Source organism: Podarcis tiliguerta (assembly GCF_965153285.1).
Source record: "Podarcis tiliguerta genome assembly, chromosome: 8".
Classification (NCBI taxonomy): domain Eukaryota; kingdom Metazoa; phylum Chordata; class Lepidosauria; order Squamata; family Lacertidae; genus Podarcis; species Podarcis tiliguerta.
The window spans coordinates 59530852-59552715 of NC_139541.1; the positions used below are offsets into that span (position 1 = coordinate 59530852).

General features: G+C 48.8%; 1 protein-coding gene across 4 annotated transcripts in view; it reads right to left on the reverse strand.

Moving 5' to 3' along the window:
* The window catches only part of TFAP2E (transcription factor AP-2 epsilon), a 72117-nt gene extending 58366 nt beyond the window's left edge, over positions 1 to 13751 (reverse strand). For 2 of the 4 annotated variants that reach the window (XM_083453308.1, XM_083453306.1), the window contains exons 1-2: positions 4559 to 4886; positions 3043 to 3498 (exon numbers count right to left, since the gene is read on the reverse strand). In XM_083453308.1, coding sequence (XP_083309434.1) covers positions 3043 to 3498; positions 4559 to 4585 — 483 coding nt within the window. In that variant the 5' untranslated portion in view covers positions 4586 to 4886. Of the gene's footprint in view, positions 1 to 3042; positions 3499 to 4558; positions 4887 to 13118 lie in introns of those variants that run through there. The other 2 variants (XM_083453305.1, XM_083453307.1) reach the window with 2 other exon arrangements.
* Between the last annotated feature and the right edge of the window lie 8113 nt (positions 13752 to 21864).

Sequence of the window (21864 nt, forward strand, 5' to 3'; positions counted from 1 at the left end):
CTCAAACAGGAGTTTTAAAGAGGCGTTGGAATCGTTAAATAACTTTTTCATATTTTCAGAAACTTTATTTCATAATTCAGAGGGAGAGAGAAGGAAAGAAAAAAAACCTGACAGGCCCTTCCCCTTTTATTACTCAAAAGCAAGCAAAACAAACAAACACACACCAAGAAGGCCATGTTTCTAGAGGGAAATAAACCTCAAGAGAATCCAGGACTGCTCTTTCAAGATACATGGCATCATTCAGCTAAAGGCAAACACTGCTAAACCCCATTGAGCCCCCATTAAGCCCCTATTGGGAGAGATTTATGCAACTGTTTAGCTCCCGTGGAAACATCTGGGACCCAAGCCTGCGATTCAAGCTTTGGAGCAAGCCCTTATTTGAATAAACTTGAATTCAGGAGTAACTATGAGCATTTGAATTGTATTTGCTTATTTTTTTATTATTATGTTTTGCTGGAACCAGAAGCCAAATTACTGTTGTGTTCAGGAGGAAAACAAAAACCCAATTAGGGGCTCCCTCCCCGCATCTTACTTCTAGTTAACTATTACTGGGAGTTCCCTTCCTTGCACTTTCTGAGTACGTTTCAAAACTCAGAAAGTGATTGCTTCGAGACATCAGTACGGCAATTATGGCTTTTGTTTGTTTGGTTTTTAAACCTAAAAGGTTTTTTGTTTTGGTTTACTAAGAAGCCACCCCACAATGTCATTTTCCTATTTTTGGTTCTGGACAAGTTGTTCAAACTGGTTCCTAGCAGAGAAAGCCCTCGACTAAGCCAGCAACTCCACCCCCGCCTGTAGATATGTACCCAAAATGGCCCGGGTCCTTGACTGTCATCTCTCCTTGCAAATAGTTTTGAGAGACTCAGTCAGTAGCCCACAAAAAGATGGCAAAATGCCCCGGGGAGGAAAGATTGTTGAAAATAAGAATGACAAAAACGACCGAATGATTGGGGAAAGTCCATCATTATTTTTAAGCGTTTCACTTATTTTAAAAAATATAAATAAATCAGGGAGCTACTGGTTGTGTACCGCTTTAGAGCCATTGAAATGAATGGGCATGACTAACTTCGCTCCATTGATTTAAATGCGTCTACTCTAGGTGTAAGTTAGTCGGAGACAACCAAATTTACCGGCAGCAGCAGCCAAAGACCTCAGGTCCACACACACGAATACGCGGGAGTAGCGCGATCCTGCACAGGATTACTCAGAAGTAGGTGCCACCGAGTTCAATGAGATTCCTTCCTTAGTAACTTCTCAGCCTTGAACGTATTTTAAAAATGCAGGGGGCAGATTCCTATTGTTGGGGGTGAGCCATTCGGAATTAAGCGTTTTAAAAATCCAGTTGAATTCAACGGGAGAGAGTGAAAAACAAAAGCAAGTTTTTACTTAAACCTCCTATGGAAATCCACGGGATGCAAAACAACTCCGGCTAGAGATCGAGCCCTTTGTTAGGTCTGAAGGAGCAGCAATGCAAAGTAAGGAAAAACCCTGAGCCTGCAATCCTAACCCCACTTACCTACGAGTAAACCCCACTGAATTCAGCTTGACTTACTTCTGAGCAGACATGGTTAGGATCGCAGCCAAAGTCCCTTACTTGGGAGCAAACATGGCCAGGTCGGTTGGGGGTGGGCAAATATGGGTGGAAAGGATTAAAATAATTCAAGGCACTTCTTGAAGCAGGGATCGTGCGTGATCCAAAACGGGATTCCCCTTTTCTACGCTTCCCTCAGTCTAATGTGTCCCGTCCAGCCTAATCCGAAACGGTATTTTTTGTTTTGTGTTGTGTTGTTTTTGCAGCGGTGTGTTCTGCTTGAAACCGGATCAAGACCTTTTGTTTGTTAGCCGTTTCAACGATTCTTGGCCGTTTTAGATCCGAGGGTGGGACGGGCGGAAAGAAAGAAAGAAAATCAAATAAGGCGAGCGAAGGATTCGCGATGGCCAAGAAGAGGCTTCTGGGTTTGACTCTAGAAGAGCGAAACCATTTTTCCCAGGGAAGAAGGAGGGTCGAATATTCTGAAAAACTGCCCAGTCGCGCAAAGCTAACAAATCCTGACCATTATCTCATTGGAAGTAAGTCCCACCGATTTCAATAGAACTTACTCCCCGGTAGGACTTCAGCATTGGGGAGGCATTTTTTCCCCTCTGTGCCCCCCCCCGCCCCCGTGTTTAGTTTTCATCTTCGTCAACTACAGTTATTAGCGCCGTTTTCTTACTGGAAAGTGTTGGAATTATACGTCCCATCACTTCATTTCAAAATAAATAAAACGCATCTGCTCAGGTTTTGGGTAAAGACAGGAGTGAAGCTTGCATCTTTTAAAAACAATAACGATTTGGGGTATTTAGTAAGATGGCTTTCAAAGAAAGGAACTGTGAAAGACGCGCAGCCTCTCTTGAAGCAGGCAGTGATTTGGGGAGGAAGAAATGGGCAATGTATTACGATTATTATTATTTTTAGAGGGGGTGGAGAGAAGAGGGGGATCACCTAGGAGGCATTTAAAGTTTAAAGCTGACATCAAACCCTCGTTTGATATATTCGCCACCGTTTTACAATTCCCGGCGGTTGGAGAGGGTCGTCTCGGGAAAGTCTCAGCAGAGGAGAGGCGTTTGTTTCTTTTCACTCGAAATAGGTTTCATCGAAATTCGACGTCGATAGGCGCGGGGACGGGACGGCGGGCCTGAACTGTGGGACGAGGAGTGGGAGGCTCCGCTGCTTGTACCCCATCCCTTTCTCCTGCCTTTCTTTCTCCCAGGGGGCTTCCCAAGTCAGTGGCAAGCCAACCACCGACGTAAGCAGACACACACGCTAGATTCCAATGGGACGGATGGAGGGCATTGAACTCGGTGGGACTTCTTTCTGCGTCAAGCGACAGGCTCCCAGCAGCCCGCAATATTTGCTGGAGAAGGGGCTTGAAAGCCCCCCCCCCCCGGTGGTTGCCACTGTCCCTTTTACTGCGCGCCCCTCGACGAAAGCGCCCGCCACCAGGACCCGAATTTTCCTTCCCCTCCCGGATATTCCCCCCTTTGAGCCAACCGCGTGCCTACCTGGATGTCCTCGATGCTGTGGTGGCCCAGGGCGTGCAGTCCCAGCGGCCCGTCGCTCAGGGCGTGCGCCCCGTCGGCCAGGCCGTGGAGCAAGCGCGGCACGCCGGGGTAGTCCCTGCGCGGGTCCAGGCCGAGCGCGCGGTGCGTCTGCGAGAGGAGGCCGGCGGCCGCCTCCTCTTGGCGCGCCCGCTGGGAGTGCCAGCTGCTCTGCTGGTGCTGGTGGATGGGGTTGATGGCGGTGTAGGGGTCGCCCAGGTGCGGGTAGCCGGTCTCCTGGCTCTGTGAGTAGGGCAGCGGCGGCTGCGGGTAAGGCGGCGGGAAGTAAGGCGGCTGGAAGTCCGAGGCCGGCGTGTGGCACAGAGGGGGAGCCGACGAGTACGCCGCCGCCTGGTTGAGCGACGACAGCTGGGAGAGGCGGCCTCCGGTGGAGCTCCCGTTCAGCCCATCGGAGCGGTCCTAGAGACGCGAGCAGAGGAAGGAAGAAGGGAAGAAAAAGAAAAAATGGTCACTGGAGAGAGCCACGCTGCCAGGGACTCTGTTCCTCCTGCCCTCCCTCTTTGCCGGGAGCGCACGGCTCCTCCGGGGACGCAGCGTCGCCAGGGAAGGGCGCGTTACCGGGCCTAAGATCGCAGTTCCCCGAGGGCCCACTGCCTCAGAAACACCTGAGCCGCAGGCAAGGCGCATCTCCGGCCAGCCGAGCCCTCCTCCTCGCCTTCTCCCCGCAACCCCAGGGCAAGCCGAGCAGCCTCTGCGCCAAAACGACAAAAAGCGCACCGCTTTGGGCATTCGACGGCGATGGGGGGAAAACCACCACTTAACAATCTCCTCTTTGCAGCTGGCCTCACTTTTCCGCTTAGAAACAAACTTAACTTTTCAAACTGTGAGGGGGAAAGCACCCAAGACACAGCAAAAGCACGAGACTTTGTTGAGGGTGCCCGACTGGGGAGATCGACCTTGCTTTGTTTACTGTAATCCCCCCCCCCCATAGCAATTGAACCCCTTCCCTCCCGCATCTCGTTTTGCTTTCAGCAAGGAGAAAAATAGTGAAATCCGAACGGGGAGGGGGAAGAGAACCAACAATGCGCAGCCGTTGCATAAACAATACTAATTTTTAAAAAGCCTTCTCTCCATAGACAGCGGGTCTTTTATTTGCTAGCTGCAAACTACCAGAAGCAGCACGTCGGAAAGGTCTCCTTGGCTTCTCCTCCTCTCTCCCCCTGCTTTTGTAATCGACTCCGCTGCCTCGGTGTGTCCCCCTCCTCCCAATCCTCCAAAGGAAAGAATTAAACCATCAACTGGGGACGCTGCGGAGCCCTGACATCTGGCCAACATTAAAGGGTGAAATCTCTCTTAATTTGGAGGTATAGGGTTCCTTCAATTAACTTTCTCTTCGAATGAGCTTGATAGAGAAAGCGGAAAGCGTATTTTCTTCTCTTTTTCCTCCTTCCCACCGTCCCCCGTCCGGCTCCCCCCCCCCCCCCCGCAAATGCGCGCATACACACAAAGTCCAACTCACCATGGCGGAATAAGTGTGAACCAACATCTGGACAGCAGCCAAAAAAGCAACAACGAAAATCTTCTAGGAAAATGCCCCCAAACGGGGGGGGGGGTGTTTGTTGTTGGAGGTGGATGAGAATAACAACGACGAAAGCAGCCCCCAACCCTGGCGAAAGAATCCGTCAAAATCTGGTGGTGATCTGCGCTGCCATGGATGGCCTTCGCCGCCGGTAGCCCAGCGAGCGGCGCGGTGGGATGGTGGCTGCTTCTTTCCCCGCGAGCCTTTCCCTTTAACAGCCTATGCTCCCGAGTTCTTGCTCCCTCTGAGCCCAATGCAACTCCATGGACTCCAGTTATAGAGGCGGGAGCGCGCCCAGAGCGCCGGGAGCGCGCGTTAAAGAGACAGAGCGCACGGCCGTCGCCTTGGGTGTTTCGAGGATAGATTCGGCTTCCGCAGCGACTTCAAAACGGCGTCTGAACGCGCGGGGTCGCGGAGGAAGAGAGACCCAGCGCATGGCAGCCCAAATGTGGTGACTACGAAATAAGTTAGCAGGGAGCTTGAGGGGGAATAAGCCCCTCTGAACTGAGTAGATTTATCTCCGAGGAATCATTTCAGGATCGGGCTGCGATCCTACCCGCACATAGATCCATACTGAACATAGTGGGATTTAAGTCAGAGTGTAACAGACATAGGATCGAGGGGCAGGGCTGTATTCCTAGGCATAATTACTTAAAAGTAAATATCACTAAACAGACTTTGATTCTGGACACATCTTCCGGGCGAGTAGCTGTAGGGTTGCAGCGTATCCCTTAGCAGTAAAGCTAAGTTAATTATCACTTAAGGCTGCAATCCTGTGCACAATCTTCCTTGAGAGCATGTCCCATGGAGCTCAGTGGGGCTTGCTTCCGAGTAGACTTGTATAGGCTTGCCCTGCTAGTAGATCTGCCTATCTCTGGGGCACAACTGTTTGCCAGAAATTCAAACCCTGCTTTGATTGTCGTTCTTAGCTTTTATTCCCACCTCCATGGGGGAGAAAAGATTTATATTTAATAAAAGGTGAAACTTCAATAGCGGTCTGTTCTCGCTACACATTTCTTCCAATCCCACTTCATGCAACCTAAAACATCTGGATGTGTGGAAGTGCCGCTTTCACAAATGGCCAATGTTTCACCCTCGAGGAGAAGGGGCATTTTATATTATTATTGACTTTTTTATGACAATACTGCGGATTGTATCCTACCCAGAGTGGTCCCATTGAAATCAATGAGCATCACTAAGTTAGGTCCATTAATTTCGGTGGCTGTCCTCTGAGTATATTTGGTTGGCTACAACTTCAAATCCTCTTCTGCGTTTGTAAGGGCGGGTAGATTTGGTTTTGGCGATTTCTCATTAAACTTCAAAAGAGCGACTTAAATTTGTGAAAGAACGGGGTGAATGGGAAAGAAGGACCAGAGCCCTTCTCACTAATGCCTGCCGTGTCCCGGGTGAGCCGACATCTGGGGAACGCGCAGGGCAGAAGAGCGGGGTCCCCAAGACTCTCTTTCCTGGCTGTTGGTGGACGGGTGGGGAGAGCGGCGGCTTTCTCCGTGCCGCTCTTAGCTTTAATTTTATTAGGCCCAACAAGGTGATAATTCTGCCCCCACCTCCCCGCTCCCTTCCTGCTGCTTCTTCCGTATCAAAGACAGCAAGGAAAGCGAAGGCCCTGCAGCGATGGAAAAACATCGATCCGCCCAGCTAGCTCGCAGAAACTCTCAAGCGAAGCGCGACTTCCGCGGCTGCTGAAATGGACAAGGGCTTTGCTGCGCTTGAAAAAGCGCTCCAGTTTAGGACGCGTAGTAGCGGGGGGGGGGGGGGGAGTTGGAGCTTTCTTTTATTTACCGGTATTTAAGGAAGGCTGGGTCCTTCTTAAAAAACGAAGGGCGATGGATAAACGGCATCCCTAGGAGAGAGAAGGGAGCTAGCCTCCACTTTTGATTCATCCTGAAGTCGCTGCTGTTAGGTGGTTGGTTGTGTTTTAATCAGGCCATATTCCCTTTCACAGTCGTCCCCCGCCCCCGCAGTCAAAAGTTTGAAAAATTAACTCTCGTGGCCGTTTTAATTGCATTGCACGTGGGAGCCGAGGCCACTGTTTTTCACGTGGCGCGTTTTCAGCCCCGCAGATTCAAGCGTGCTATCCGCTGAGTTCAGTGTGATTATTAAGCAAAGGCTGGAGCTGCTGGGGGTATTTAGCATCGGAGCCTTGCAGCAAGTTTCCTCGGAAGTAAATCCCACGGGGTCAGCCCCCGGGGAAACGACCCATACACACGCAACTCAAGGCCCCAATTTGGATATTGAGACGCGCCTGCTATAGGATTGTGATGGGTTTAATCCTAGCGGCGCGCCTCGTTCCCCCGTCAGAAATGAATTTTAACATCGTTTTTTTATTCAGGTGGGTGCGAAGGAAAGGGGTGAAGGGGAGGAGTGGGGTGCGTGGTGGTGGTTGTGGTTTGAAGTGCAGCAATTCTCCCAAAGGCAGATCAGTTCTCTAGGTCCTAGCAAGGGCTGAGTTAAGGGAACGTCTTAGGGCTCAGGTCAGACGTGTGCAGGCCTTGTAGTCTCATCGACTTCCAGGGGGCAGTTAAGGGGTGGGGGTGGGGGACTGGAGTCTTTGCACAGTAATACAAAAAGCGACTGTGACACTATAAGTGCTGTGTAAGGTTTGCCTCTGGAATCCGTGCCCGCAGGATGGCAGCCTTACAGTGCCACGTCTTTACTCAGAAGGAAGTCCCATTGAATTCAGTGGCACTTGCTCCCCGGTGAGTGTGCTCTGGACTTCAGCCTAAAGGATTCTCTTCATTGAGTCCGGATCTTGTCCCTGTGTTTGCCATATATACAAAGGCAGGTTGTTTTGAAAAGCTGCGCATCCAGAGAGGTACGAAACGGTGCTAACATTTCTGACCTCAAGAACAAAATCAATGCTAGAATAACATTGGGAGCGCAGTTCCCTGGACGACCTTCGCCAGCCGGGCGCCCTCCAGATGTTGGCTGGGGCTGATGGGCATGGGCGTAGCCAAGGGGGAAAGAGGGGCAGCTACCCCCTCCCCAAATCAAGCAAATCCATAAAAATTACTTAACTAACTGAGGTTCTGCTCCCCTTAATATGAAGCCTGCCCCACCACACATCAACCCTAGCTACGCTCCTGCTGGTGTGAATTGTAGTCCAAAATATTTGGAGGCCGCCACGCTGGCGAAGGTCGTCCTTAGTTCCTGAGGCCAAATCTGGGGGAAGGCCCACGATTATTATTTCTTAAGGACCAAAAGAAAACAGGAGGAAGTCCCAGTAGATCCCCGCCTTCTGTCGCAGGTGGCATGATTGGCCAGCTCATTTTTCAATCTTGCAAATACCTGAGAAAGCACAACTAGCAAACGGTGCATTTCCCCGCGCGCTGGTTAATAGTGCCTGCCTGAAATATCACTAGTACCAAAGACGTATCTCAGCATGCAGAAATGATCTCCGCACAGAGCAGCTGGGGCCCGAATCCCAGAACCCTTGGAGACATCCCACCCGCTGTAGAATCTATGACGCTTCAGCTAGATACAAACGTGTTTTTACACACGCAGGCACGCACGCACGAGGGACGCTCACGATTAACGTTTTAGGACTGCGCAATCTGCGTACCTGTGCGTTCAAGAAGTGTCATGAACAGTCTGTGTGCCTAATAGCTAAGTGTGCAAATGTACAATTTCACACAAACGCCTGCACATGGGTAGAGACAGCTTGTACCTGTGTTCGGTGTAACGTGCGAACACGCTGCGTATGGAACTGAACGCACGCGTAACTCGCTGGTTAACAGCCGGCCTAATACAGCGTACCCAAGAGGCGAGCGCCCCAGCTCACACTCGCTCCTGAGTGAAACACCACCGAAGTTAGAGGAGCTTACCATTGAGTAAACGTGAATGGGATCCCTCTTCACATGTACTTCAAAGAGACACAAATGTGTCGCCTCTGTCCAGAAAAACTAGGTATGTCTATGTAGTAGTGAGAGGGTTAACCAGGCATTATAGAGGGGCGCGAGGGGGAGAGAGCCAACATTAAGCTATATTCAGAAGGAAACTGAAATATACGAGCAAATATCCAACCCAGCGACCTGGCCCTTCAAAGGTCCCCCTCGCTACGATCTGTCTCCTTTTCCGTGCAACAAGATCCGTTCTGATGTGCGCACAATTTGTTTACCTACCCATCTATAAGCTGAGTGGTGTGTCATTTCACTGGAGAACTGCCGAGCGCCTTCTTCAAGCCCATCCACCTCGCCCTCCGTTTAGTCTCCCCATCAACACACGTCCTGCTGCCTGGCCACCCAGGCACCCATAGGTGCCTCCAGGAGGCGCAGAAAGTTAGTCTCCTTCAGCACCAAGTCTTTACATACCTCAACACACGCATTGAACAGTACGAGCACCCGTGAAAGGCGAACGAGCCTTTCTCCACAAGAGCCACCTTCGCAGGATGAGACCAAAAACCCACTGAGTGGAAAAGCAAGGACGTTACAAGAGCGGCCCGTTCCTGGCACACGCGCACCATACATGTGAAGCACCTCCCTGTCCCCTCACAAAGATTCATGGGAACTATAGTTTGTTCCCCACAGAGCACCCTTAAACTACATTTCCCAGGATAATTTTGAGATGCATGCTTTTAATGTGCGATATGGTGTGTGCACAAAGGAGGTGATGGGGAGTCGTGGCCTTCCTTGTCGTTTTGCCCCAGCAGCCTCCGACATTCAGAGGTATACTGGTCCTGTACATGTAGGTTCAATTAAGCTACCATAGCTGAACAGTCCTTGAAAGACTTCTGTATGTCAGGGCTTCTCAGGTTAAGTATGTGCAGACTATCCTGGGACTAAGCCTCATTGAACCTAGCAGGACTTGCTTCTTGGTAAGCACGCTGAAAAGTTGGCGCTGTTGACTCGCCCGTTTCTTTCCACTAAACGAAAAAGCTGCAGACGTGACGATCTGAAACGCAAGTCTTTCCTCGGTGTTCCAGCCCTTTGAACGTTTCTTCCCCACCCCTTTTCTGAACTTTCCCTCAAGATCTACAATATCCTCTCTGTCTCTATTTTTTTTGCTTTCTTTCAAAAACGAAGTGAAGAGGACCCCGGGATTTGTGGATAGTTGGAAGTAATCCGAAAAGACCTGGAGTCGATTCCACCCGCCTCACTTCCAGCTGGAACAGAGAAAGAAGAACCGGGGCATCTAGGAATGGATTTGCCAAAAGCTCTAAAAAGTCATAATGGACACAATACCTGAAGGCAAGGACTGCCACCGTTTATTTGGAAGTTCAAAGAGGAAAAGAGGAGAGCATAACCAGGCCGTGTGTCGCCCGTTTGGAAGAGGAAGACTGGACAGATATTCGGTTTTTATTCAGGTCTGCGAAGACAAGCTGGTTTGGAAGGATAGCATTTTCGGATCAGTTTATATTTGCGGATTTGTTTTCCGCCACCAGCGTGGACAGAGCAATGACTGGCTCGTCCTAAAGACGGACAGGGAAAAGCAACTTTTCAAAAGGGGAAAAGGAAGTGGGGCGCGCAGTTCTCTTCAAGTCCCTGCGAAGACTCGCTCTCTCCAAAACTTCTCTGGACACGATCCATCCCAAGGCGACCGCTTTGAAATCTCAACCATTTCATGGTGGAAGAAGCGGTGGCTGGAGATACAGGTTTCCTTGGGAGTAAGCCTCCTGTTGAACCCATGCGAAGATTTGCTTCTGACTAGGGAGGGAGAGCCCTGGCCCTGCTCAGGACAGCGCGGGGAAGATTCTGCTGTCCAGGCGAGCGAGTCTTTGCACATCGAAGGAACTGCAGCAGAGCGAAAGGGGGTCGCCTTGCAGCGCCTGCACGCTTTCTTGGAAGTAAGTCCTGTGCAAACGGAAGGAAACTTCCTCCTTGGTTGCTGTTATTTATTTATTTGCAAAGGTGCTTAATATATTTATTTGATAACATTTATATACCGCTTATTTGGGGGGTGGCGCAAGCGGTTTGCAAAAAAGCATCTGTGTGTGTGTGTGTGTGTGTGTGAGAGAGAGAGAGAGAGAGAGAATGAATGAATATCCCTGGGGCCGCAGGCGCATAATCTAATATCGACTTCGTGGCAATCATGTACAGGATCGGGCTGAACCCGTGCTTCACTATGTTTTGAATTGCGCCCACGCATACTCAGTGGAGATACCTATTTGTATCTTTAAAAGGGGGAGGCGGGAAAAAGAAACAGAAAAACACAGCAAGCGGCTCCCGCAGCAGGAACACAACACACACCCTCCCCGCTTCTTCCTCTGCCAGTGCCACTCCCGCCACTTAAAGTGGGCTCCATTCATTTGATGTGGCTTCTGAATCTCTTAGAGACCGTTTCAATAAATCACTGCGAAGCCTTAGGACATGGTCGCGTGGCATTTCTTACAGCTGGTTCCTTTTATTTGGGCGAGGGGGGGTGGGGGAAGAGAAAGGGGCAGGTGCAGGGGAAGGGAGGGGGAGACAGGGGGAGAGCCTTCGAGGGGGGAGGGAAGAAGAAATAACAACCACCACCACAATAGGCTCCAGTCAAATTTAGAAACACTCCTAGCTAAGGTGCAATGCTCAGCAAACTCGCTTAGAAAAGGTGGAAGCCCCCAGGGATTTTCGCTTTCGTGCACGAGGCTAGGTTCAGGCACCAGGTCCCATGAATTTCGCCCGGAGAATTTTAAGCGCGTGCTTGCAAACCAACGGGGTTCAAAAGCTGCAATTTTAGGCATACTTACCTGGGACTAGGACGCACTCAGCACAGGAGGGAATTATTTCCAAGTAAGCAAAGATAGGCTCAGGATGGGGGAAAGGAAGCCGGACATTGGCTGGATCGTGGCCAATAATGATAAGAAACGGCAATAAACAAACAAAACCATATTTGTTCCAGGAGCCGGTGCTGCCTTCGGAGCCTTAAGGAAGCTAAATGGAGAGGTACAACTTTAAATAAACACTAAACTAAAAATAACAAATAAAAAGCATTCTTTCAGCATTTCAATCAGGGTTTTTCAGTATGGGGAAGATTTTTCGATTTTTTATTTTTTTTATTTTATGTGCCGTTTGGCTATTGCTTTAAAGGTGATGACTGCCACGACAGAGAATGTATAGTCTTTTTATTATTATTAATGGTTCGCTGTGCGGGCAAATCAGCGTCACGAGGCCACTAATATCGACAAGAACAACGACACCCCTCAACCATCGGGGGGGACGACGTTTTTTGCATAGGAACTCATAATTCGGATTACCAGGGTGTGGGGTGGGCGAGTGGGAAACCGATCCGGAAGGTTGTTGGCCGTCAGGAGGCAACGGATCCTGCCCTGATTGAAGTCGGTTGCTTTTAGGTGAAATATCGAAAAGGAAGAGGCTTAAGAGGTCTTAAAAGGACCGCCAGAGGCAAAGTAAAGTTCAGGGGTCCTCATCCGGTTCGCTTTCAGCATCCCTGAGCTTGCTCCTAGTTGACGTGCAAGGGATTCCTCTAGAGTAAAAGGCACGATCCAGACAAGGCACTGGATTTCTGAAGGAGCTCCACTGATCTCACTGGGAGACGTGGGCTCTTCCCTAGATGCCTTCCATTGAGTTCCCTCCGTGGAGCTGGTGCCTAACTTGTGCTGGATCGAGGCCTTTAAAGGGACGCCGTTTTGCGTCTGATAGCTGCAGCATTTCCATAGTTCAGCTCCAGCGTCCCACATACTTCCCGCGCACCATCTCACGATCTTAGCCCTGCAAATATTATGATGTCCATGTTACAGATGCGGGGCTGAAGCGGAGAGAGTTTGGCCCGGCACTCCTGGGCAACTTACAGCGCCACGCACACCAGCTGTCTTATTAGTTGAATGGAAATACTTTAATTAGGCAAATAAAAATAAAACACTGTTTTAGCAACTTACATTAATTGCGAATAAATACAATAAAATACATTTTTTTTTTTTTTGGTAACTCTATTCAATATCTCCCTCCATGCTTTGGGCTCACTTAACTTTAAGCGCCAGTGACTCTCGAGTAAGTCCATGGCAGGTTGCCGGGCCTCCATCCTTCATCTTATGCCCACTTGCTTGTGAGAAAGTCCCCTTGAGCTCAGTGGACTTACTTCCGAGGAATCGTGTACAGGATCTGGAGCAGCAACCCGAGCCTGTGCATGTTTCCTCGGAAGTAAGTCCGTCTGACCTCAAGGGAATTTACTCCCGAGGGATCGTGCCTACGCGCTGGCACCCTTACGTGGAAATAACCCCCGCGAACATACGTGGAGCTGACTCCCAAGCAAAAACCCAGGGAGGACAACGAGCGTTAAATGAGAGTTCCGCTGCAAATAGAACGAAAACCGCCAGCCCAGGTCGTCTGCTGCAGGTTTGCACGGATACAAAGCCGACTTGCGCGCAGCGGCGCTTTACTTCCGAGGAAGCACGCGCACCGGAGGCTTTGCGCCCCTTATTTTCGAGGAAGCCGCTCACCTCTCGCACCGGCCGCAGGCGCGCTTGCCTGGCGCGTCCAGCCAACGTGGCTGCTGAGCTAGGCAAGGGGGGCTTTGCACCCAGCCAGGATGCGTCCTGCTTGCTTACCTGCAGGTAGTAGCGCTCCTCTTTGATGTTGCCCGACTTCCAATGCATCCCTGCGGTGCAAAGGTGCGAAGCGCAAAGCGGTGGAGACAGGACACCCCCAAGCCCAGCTCTCCTCTGCCTCCTTCCTTCCGTCTTGCCACTCCTGTGAGATTCAGGCGAGCCTCTCTCTCTCTCTCTCCCTCTCTCTCTCTCTCTCTCTCTCTGCGTGTGTGTCTGAGTGGGCAGGAAAGTTGCACCTTGGAGGCGATTCGGAGCAGCCCCCCACGAAAGACGCTCAGAGTCCAAGAGGCTGCGCGGAACCCCGAGGGGGCGGCAGCTGCTCTGGCACCTCGGAGGCCTCTTCTTCTTAAGCCCTTCTTCCTGGGTGCTGCGGGGGGATATTTGCTCTTCCAGCCCAGCCAGCCGCCCCCCTCCCCAAATTCGGAGCAACACTTGCGAGAGAGATTTCTGGCTGCAAGGAGCAGAGAGACGGGTCGGCCTTCGTGGCGATCGTGCAATCCAGACTTCTCGATCTCCTTACACCACCCTTTCTCTTGGGCGGCTGCGGCTGCTGTGGAAGTTGAAAACAAACCCTAACAAAGCCAAGAGGAAGCCAAGAGGCCAGGAGTAGATGTGTGGGGGGTGGGCTTGGGTGGGTTTAGGTGCCTTCCCGGGGCCTTGTGCAAAAACCAGCAGAGCAATACATGTGAGTTCCCTAAGAGCATAAGAAGAGCTGCTGGGTCAAGCCCATGGCCCATCCAATCCAGCGGCCTGTGGGAAACACGCAAGCAGGATTCGAACACAAGAGCCTCTCTCCCCTTCTGTGGTTTCCAGCAACTGGTATTCAGAACCATTGCTGTGGAGGTAGAGCAGAGTCACTATGCATGGCTGGTAGCCATGGAAAGCCCCATGGGCGTAGCCAAGGGGGGCAGCTGTCCTTCCTAAATCAAGTAAATAAATAAAAATAACTAACTGAGGTTTTGTTGCTCCCCACCCACCGAACATAAAGCCTCCCCCTCTCCTCCTTTCATGTTTGTATAGTAGGCTGGTTATGTTCACACTCCGGGGGTAATTGCGCAAGAAGTATCACAGGCTCCAAGGACACATTGCAGCAAGGCAACAACGCTCAAGGAGGGTGCAAGGTAGGACTGGGGAGGGATGTAGTTCTGCAGCTGGAGTGGCCTCGGCAGAGTCCTGAGGGCTAGATGGAGAGGCTTGGCTCTCGGCTCCCTGCCTGTGGCTTCCACATCTCTGCTATAGTCGTGGCTTAGAGAACAGCCCTCACTAGGGAAGCAGAGTTGACTCAGAATGGTCCGGAAGACACACCCACTAACTTCTTAGCCCCGCCTACACATTCCAGACATAGAATCATAAATGGCAGAGTTGGAAGGGACCACGCGAGGATCATCTAGTCCAACCCCCTGCAAATGCAGGAATCTTTTGCCCAGTGTTGCATCCTGAAAATGTAGGGCTCAAACCCATGACCTTGTGATTAAGAGTCCCATGTTCTCAGGCTATGTGCACACCAGCACCAGTTCAGCTTGCATTTTCAATTGACTGTAAACACCAAAAAGGGAGCAGACTGTCTTCATCTGATGCACACCACCAGGGCTGGCCCCCTCAAGTATTTTATGGTGGGGGAGCTGAAGTGACCTCAGACCCTAGGAGTTGGCTCCTATACACACTACAGTGGTACATCGGGTTACAGACACTTCAGGTTACAGACTCCGCTAACCCAGAAATAGTACCTCGGGTTAAGAACTTTGCTTCAGGGTGAGAATAGAAATCGCGCCGCGGCAGCAGGAGGCCCCATTAGCTAAAGTGGTACCTCAGGTTAAGAACAGTTTCAGGTTAAGAATGGACCTCCAGAACAAATTAAGTTCTTAACCAGAGGTACCACTGTACTGTACGTGCTTTATTTTCCTGTACTAAACTTCTGTTCAGTGAAGCTGTTATCTGAGCATGTGCAACAGCTGCCAGAAATGTACACACCTCATCTTAACTGTGCCAGAAGCTAGTCTGAGGGGCGGTATATCATCCATCAGTAGCAATCGTCAAGAAAGTGCAGGAATACTTAGGGATGGTAACTAGCAATCAATCAGACAGAGCACTGGCAGTGGAATAAATGGTAAATGTGCACACAGCCTTAGTGGCAGGTACTTTGAGTATGCTCAGAAGCACTCTTGTCTCTTCCAGAGATGCTAGTCTGTTGCAGCACTGTTCTGACATTCTAATAACTCCGCCACACCATTTCTCTCTCTCTATGACCTAAATTAGATAAGGTGGATTGCTAAACTTCAATATCATTGATTGGAAGAAGCTGGGAGTGAGGCTAGATCAATCATTTGCTCCCCCTTATGACCAGCTAAATGCTGGCTGTTACAGTGCCCAGGCAGCTCAATGGACCAGACTAGGAATAGCAAATGCAGGATTGTATGCTGCCCATCCCCCCCAGCTATATTGGCACAATAATATAAATATAATTGTTGTTTAGTCGTTTAGTCGTGTCCGACTCTTCGTGACCCCATGGACCAGAGCACGCCAGGCACTCCTGTCCTCCACTGCCTCCCGCGGTTTGGTCAAACTCATGCTAGTAGCTTCGAGAACACTGTCCAACCATCTCGTCCTCTGTCGTCCCCTTCTCCTTGTGCCCTCCATCTTTCCCAACATCAGGGTCTTTTCCAGGGAGTCTTCTCTTCTCATGAGGTGGCCAAAGTATTGGAGCTGTCCTTCCAATGAGCACTCAGGGCTGATTTCCTTAAGAATGGATAGGTTTGATCTTCTTGCAGTCTATATAAATATACCATATTTTTTGCTCTATAAGACTCACTTTTTCTCTCCTAAAAAGTAAGGGGAAATATGTGTGCATCTTATGGAGCGAATACAGGCTGCACAGCTATCACAGAAGCCAGAACAACAAGAGGGATTGCTGCTTTCACTGCGCAGCGATCCCTTTTGCTGTTCTGGCTTCTGAGATTCAGAATATTTTTTTTCTTGTTTTCCTCCTCCAAAAACTAGGTGCGTCTTGTGGTCTGGTGCGTCTTATAGAGCGAAAAATACGGTAATACTAGAAATAATAAGTATTTGTTAGATTCCCAGCTCCACCACAATGTTTGCATGCTATCTTTACCGGGTGTTTCCCATTGGTCATCATTATCGCCTGCTCCCTTTCCTCCCACCTTTTCCTCTTGCTTTTGTGTTTCGGTGGTAGTGGTACAATATTTGGTGGTACAGTAAGGGCTCCGTGGGATACAGACTCCAATGGAAGTGGAAAAATTCCCTGCGCTTGTGGATGAAAACTGTTATTGGAGGAGATTAAGCAAACCGCAAACCATTCCCCATCCTAATTTTCAGACCAAAAGGCTCTGGCGTGCCAAAGTGTTTGGGGAGCAACGGGAAGATGATAGAAGCCTATACTTTTAAGGAAAGTATCACCAAGAGGATTTTCTAAGGATTTTCAAGAGGAGTCCACTTTAGGATTTGCATGGCTCTTATAAGATTACCTCTACAAGCCTACATGTACTCTGATTGGGATTAAAAAAATAATAATCTGCACCAAGAAAAACTGAATTCTGCAACCTTATGCAAATTAGATAAATCTGTATAACCATAGTTCACATTATTTATTCTGTTTCTGCTCATGACAGGAAGGGAGAAGGAACTATGCAGGCCACTTGTTGACCACCGGAAAATTAATCAACTCTGTGGTTTTTGAGATTTAGCCAGGCATTGTCCATACACTCTCAAGCATATTATTGCAACCATGAGAGCTAGACGGTTTTAAAAAGAAAAGAGATTCTCAGGAATTTCATACTGAATATGGAACCTGGTTGTTTCTATGCTTGTGTGGAATGGGAACATGCACACAGCCTAGCCAAAGGCACCCTTCCGCTGAAATTCTGGTAAGTGCAGCTTTCAATAGATGGCTATGTTTTGCTTTTCATATTGTTTTGGAGAAAGTGCAGTTTTGATACATTCCACTTAAAATGTGAATATAATTTTTCCACCATCCCTAATGGTGGGAGTTGGAGTCGTGCAGCACCAGAACCCACCAAGTTTTGTGGACTTCTCTTTACACTACAGCAGATGTGGGGAGAATCTTTGGCCCTCCAGTTGTTGCTGGACTCCAACTCCCATCAGCCAGCGAGGCCAAGGATGATGGGAGTTGTAGTCTAAGTCTAATAGTATCTGGAGGGCCAAAGGTTCTCCAGCTCTGGTTTGTAACAACAGTATGTCAAACTAGAGAGCTGATCAGAAATAACTGATGCTTCTGAGGAATAATTGCAAATGGTCTGAAACACCAGGAGTTGGGAGCCTTCCTAAAACAGTGCCTCTTGCTACACAACCAAGGTCCATTAATAATTACTCAGGTGTGGTCAAGAGATCAGCCCTCTCCTTCTGGGCCTCTCTGGCTTCTGTTTTTGGGCAGGAGATGCTGTTATACTAGCCTGTCCACTTCATTCCAGAAATCTGCCTGCTTGAAAAATGGGAGGGGGGGTCATTTGCGTGTGAAGAGGGTTGGGAGCAGGCAAACACTTTAGCTTAAACTGTAATACACTATGATGTGTGATAGACATTAACAAACAGAATCCCACATTAAATTTAATTTCATTCCACTCTTCCTGCCCGGAGCGATTGTTCCCTTCATTTTCATTTTTCCTCTGAATTCCCACAACTCAGGCCTCTTTGAATTCCAGGTTTAATTAACAATGCTCATTAAATGAATTTTTATTCCTTTCTTTTAATATTACTCTGCCACCTGTCTTTAGACATTGAGGGCTGACTGTTTATTCTAATTTATTTCTATTAAATATGGCATTAAAAGGAGCAATGAAAGCAGGGCGGGGGAGAGGCAGGGAAGGGGGGGGGAAGGTAGAAGTGAAACCAGAGGAGCTATTCCTCCCTCCCTCCCTCCCGGGTTCCTGCTCTGTCTCTAACAAAGACAACCCAAAATGAATTTCAAGGACACAGTGCCTGAAAGTTCTGTGGGATTGCATTTGTTTTCCACCAGATCTGTTTCATTTGCTAAAATTGGATCAGACATGCTATATTTTGTAGGGATTTTCCACCTAATTCTTAAAGTCCATTGCTCATCTAGTAGTCTGTGTATGATTCCAATTCTCTTTTTACAGGGAAAGAGTCAGAACAATGCGGGGGGGGGGGCAACTCTGTGCGGAAAGAAAGGCTGCTGAGATGCAGCGATGTGGTTTGTTTTGTTTAAAAAGGCAGAGGTGGACCATGAGAAGGAACAAAAGCTAATACTCTTCTCTGCTCATCCTGATTTGTCACTGGGATGAACAACAGGAGGAAGTCATCATCATCATCATCATCATCATCACCATCATCATTTATTATTTATACCCTGCCCTTCTGGCTGGGTTTCCTCAGCCACTCTGGGAGGTTTCCAATAAAATGTTAAAAATACAATAAAACATCAAACATAAAAAATTTCCCTAAACAGGGCTGCCTTCAGATGTCTTCCAAAAGTCAGAAAGTTGCTTATTTCCTTGACATCTGGTGGGAGGGCGTTCCACAGAGTGGGCACCACTACCGAGAAGGCCCTCTGCCTGGTTCCCTGTAACTTTGCTTCTTGCAGTGAGGGAACCGCCAGAAGGCCCTCGGAGCTGGACCTCAGTGTCCAGGGCAGAACGATGGGGGTGGAGATGCTCAACTTCATATCCCACTTGTACGTTTACAGAGACTGCTTGCTGACAGAAACTCAATATTGGACTACAAGGATCTTTGGTCTGCACCAGCAAAGCAATTGTTGTGTTCCGTCTGAATACAGTATTACAAAACATATTAGCAGGTTAGCAAGCTGCAGCAGTGGAAAAGATGAGAAGCAGGATGATCCCATTAGTTCAACTAGTAGACTAGCTCCTCCTCTCCCAAACCCATTTCTATTTCAGTCATTCATTCATACATAGAGTAACTCTCATGTAATTTAAAGGATTGGTGCCAGAGTTTGCCTCCCCCCCCCCCTTCCCTCTCACCTCCTTTCCTTTTGTGTCATTTCCTTCAGGCTGTAAGCCTGCAGACAGGAAACTGTCTTGTTTGAATTACAGTGGTACCTCGGGTTAAGTACTTAGTTCATTCTGGAGTTCTGTTCTTAACCTGAATCTGTTCTTAACCTGAAGCACCACTTTAGCTAATGGGGCCTCCTGCTGCTGCCACACTGCCAGAGCACGATTTCTGTTCTCATCCTGAAGCAAAGTTCTTAACCCGAGGTACTATTTCTGGGTTAGCGGAGTCTGTAACCTGAAGCGTATGTAACCTGAAGCGTCCGTAACCCGAGGTACCACTGTAATTGCATGCAAGCCATTCTTGGAGCTTTTTGGACTAAGGAGTAAGAGTAAATACAGTGGTACCTCAGGTTAAGTACTTAATTCGTTCCGGAGGTCCGTTCTTAACCTGAAGCACCACTTTAGCTAATGGGGCCTCCTGCTGCTGCTGCACGATTTCTGTTCTCATCCTGAAGCAAAGTTCTTAACCCGAGGTAATATTTCTGGGTTAGCGGAGTCTGTAACCTGAAGCGTATGTAACCTGAAGTGTATGTAACCCAAGGTACCACTGTATGCTCTTAACATTCTTGGGGATGGCCCAGTCACATTTTTTTAACAGGAGACAGGATTGGGTATTTGTTGTGTATGCAAATATAGCACATCTTCCAAATGCCCAACACTGAGCAAATCCTTCCCATGTAGTCTGTGCAGAGGCGGAGCTAGCTGCTGCGGCACCTGGAGTGGCACACATGCTGCGCACCCGGGGGTGGGGCTAGCCGCTTGTGGGGGCGGGGCTAGCATCCCAGGGGGGCGGGCCCCCCGATGTCAACCCCCCCAGATGACACCTGGGGCAGACGGCACCCACGGCACCCCCTTCCTCTGCCAGTGAGTCTGTGACAACCCCCAGTGCACCTGCCATAGCAAGTGTGTCCATGGCAGTCTTGTGTTAACAGGGGTTAATGCTTTGCCACCTCAGCCATGATATTCCCCCCCCCCCCCGCACCTTCCTGGCTGTGTTCATAAATGTGGCTGGGTGGCTGGAAAGGCTTGTGCAGTTTCCCATGTGAAAACCATACCAGTTTTTATGATGGCATGTGTCCATGTAAACATACAAGCTGCTTTACAGAGAATCAGACAACTGCCTCAGGTGGACCATTGCTTTGAATCATAGAGTTGGAAAGGAGGAGCCCAAGTCCAACGGCCTGCAATGCAGGAATCTTTCACCCAACGTGGGGCTCAAACCCACAACCCCGAGATTAAGAGCATCAGGCTCCACCGACTGAGCTATAAGAAGCTTCAGGCAGAAGCTCTCCATAGCCTGTCAGGAATGGAACTGGAGGTACTGATTCTGGTGAAATGTGTGAGCTTTCTATAACATTTATTATTATTATTATTATTATTATTATTATTATTATTATTATTATTATCATCATCATCATTTATTGCCAGCAGTGCCCTTCAGCTCTCTATATTGGACAAACAGGCCAAACCCTATGCCAAAGGATAAAAAAGGTAAAGGTACCCCTGCCCGTACGGGCCAGTCTTGACAGGCTCTAGGGTTGTGCGCCCATCTCACTCAAGAGGCCGGTGGCCAGCGCTGTCCGGAGACACTTCCGGGTCACGTGGCCAGCGTGACATCGCTGCTCTGGCAAGCCAGAGCCGCACACGGAAACGCCGTTAAATGGACATAAATCTGGCATCAGGAATCGCAAGACAGAAAAGCCAGTAGGAGAACACTTCAATCTTCCAGGACATTCAATACAGGATCTCAAAGCAGCTGTCTTATTACAAAAGAATTTCAGAAATAGACTTGAAAGAGAAGTTGCTGAATTACAACTTATTACTAAACTGAAAACTACGGAGAGACTTGGTTTGAATAGAGATATTGGATTCTTGTCTCATTACACATGCTAAAGCTATTTTTGGTCATCTGCATACTATCCCTTGCATTTTCCTGTAGGGCTAATTGCAGTCGTTAACAGTCGTCTACAGGTTTACCATACCCATTGAGTCAATCACCCATCTCCTACTACCCTTCTGGGAAAAACCCACCCCACCCTCCCACTATATATAAGGGTCTGGTGACCTCTGTTTCATTGTATCTGAAGAAGCTAAGGTGCTACTGGACAATTTAAAAAAAAAATTATGTAATTCAATTTATTAGTAGTAGTAGTAGTAGTATACAACCCTTTATCCATAGATCCCGGCTTGAATATATGAGCAGCCAAGTTGCCCACCTACATCATGTACAGCTGGGTAAGAAAAATCTCAGGAGTGACTCTAGGGACGCAAGCAGAACTTGAGAGGAAAAATTCCTGTTTTCTTAGAGGGCAAGCCCTTTTTTAACATAAGAGTGACCCCTAGTGGCACACCCTAAGAAAACACCCTGTGTTTTCTTTCTCTACTGCCCATCAGCACAATGCATCAACTATTCAGAGTAAAGCTTTTCTCTCTCCCTCTCTCTCTCTCTCTCTCTCTCTCTCTCTCTCTCTCTCTCTCTCTCTCTCCTTACCTGGGATTAAGCACCACAGAATCCAACAAGACTTACTTCCAAGTAGGGGATATGGGGGAAATTCGATTCAGTTCACAGTTAAAGGCAAACTTATCAAATTTGCACTTTCCCAAAAACAATTTCCTTTGAAATTGGCACTTTGCTTGACTGGAGAGCTGTGTTTCCAAATTTTGCAATGTGTGCAAAAATGCATACATTGGGGTAAAGTGTTTATATAAATGCATTATAGTAGCAGGCATGGCTTGCAAAAATG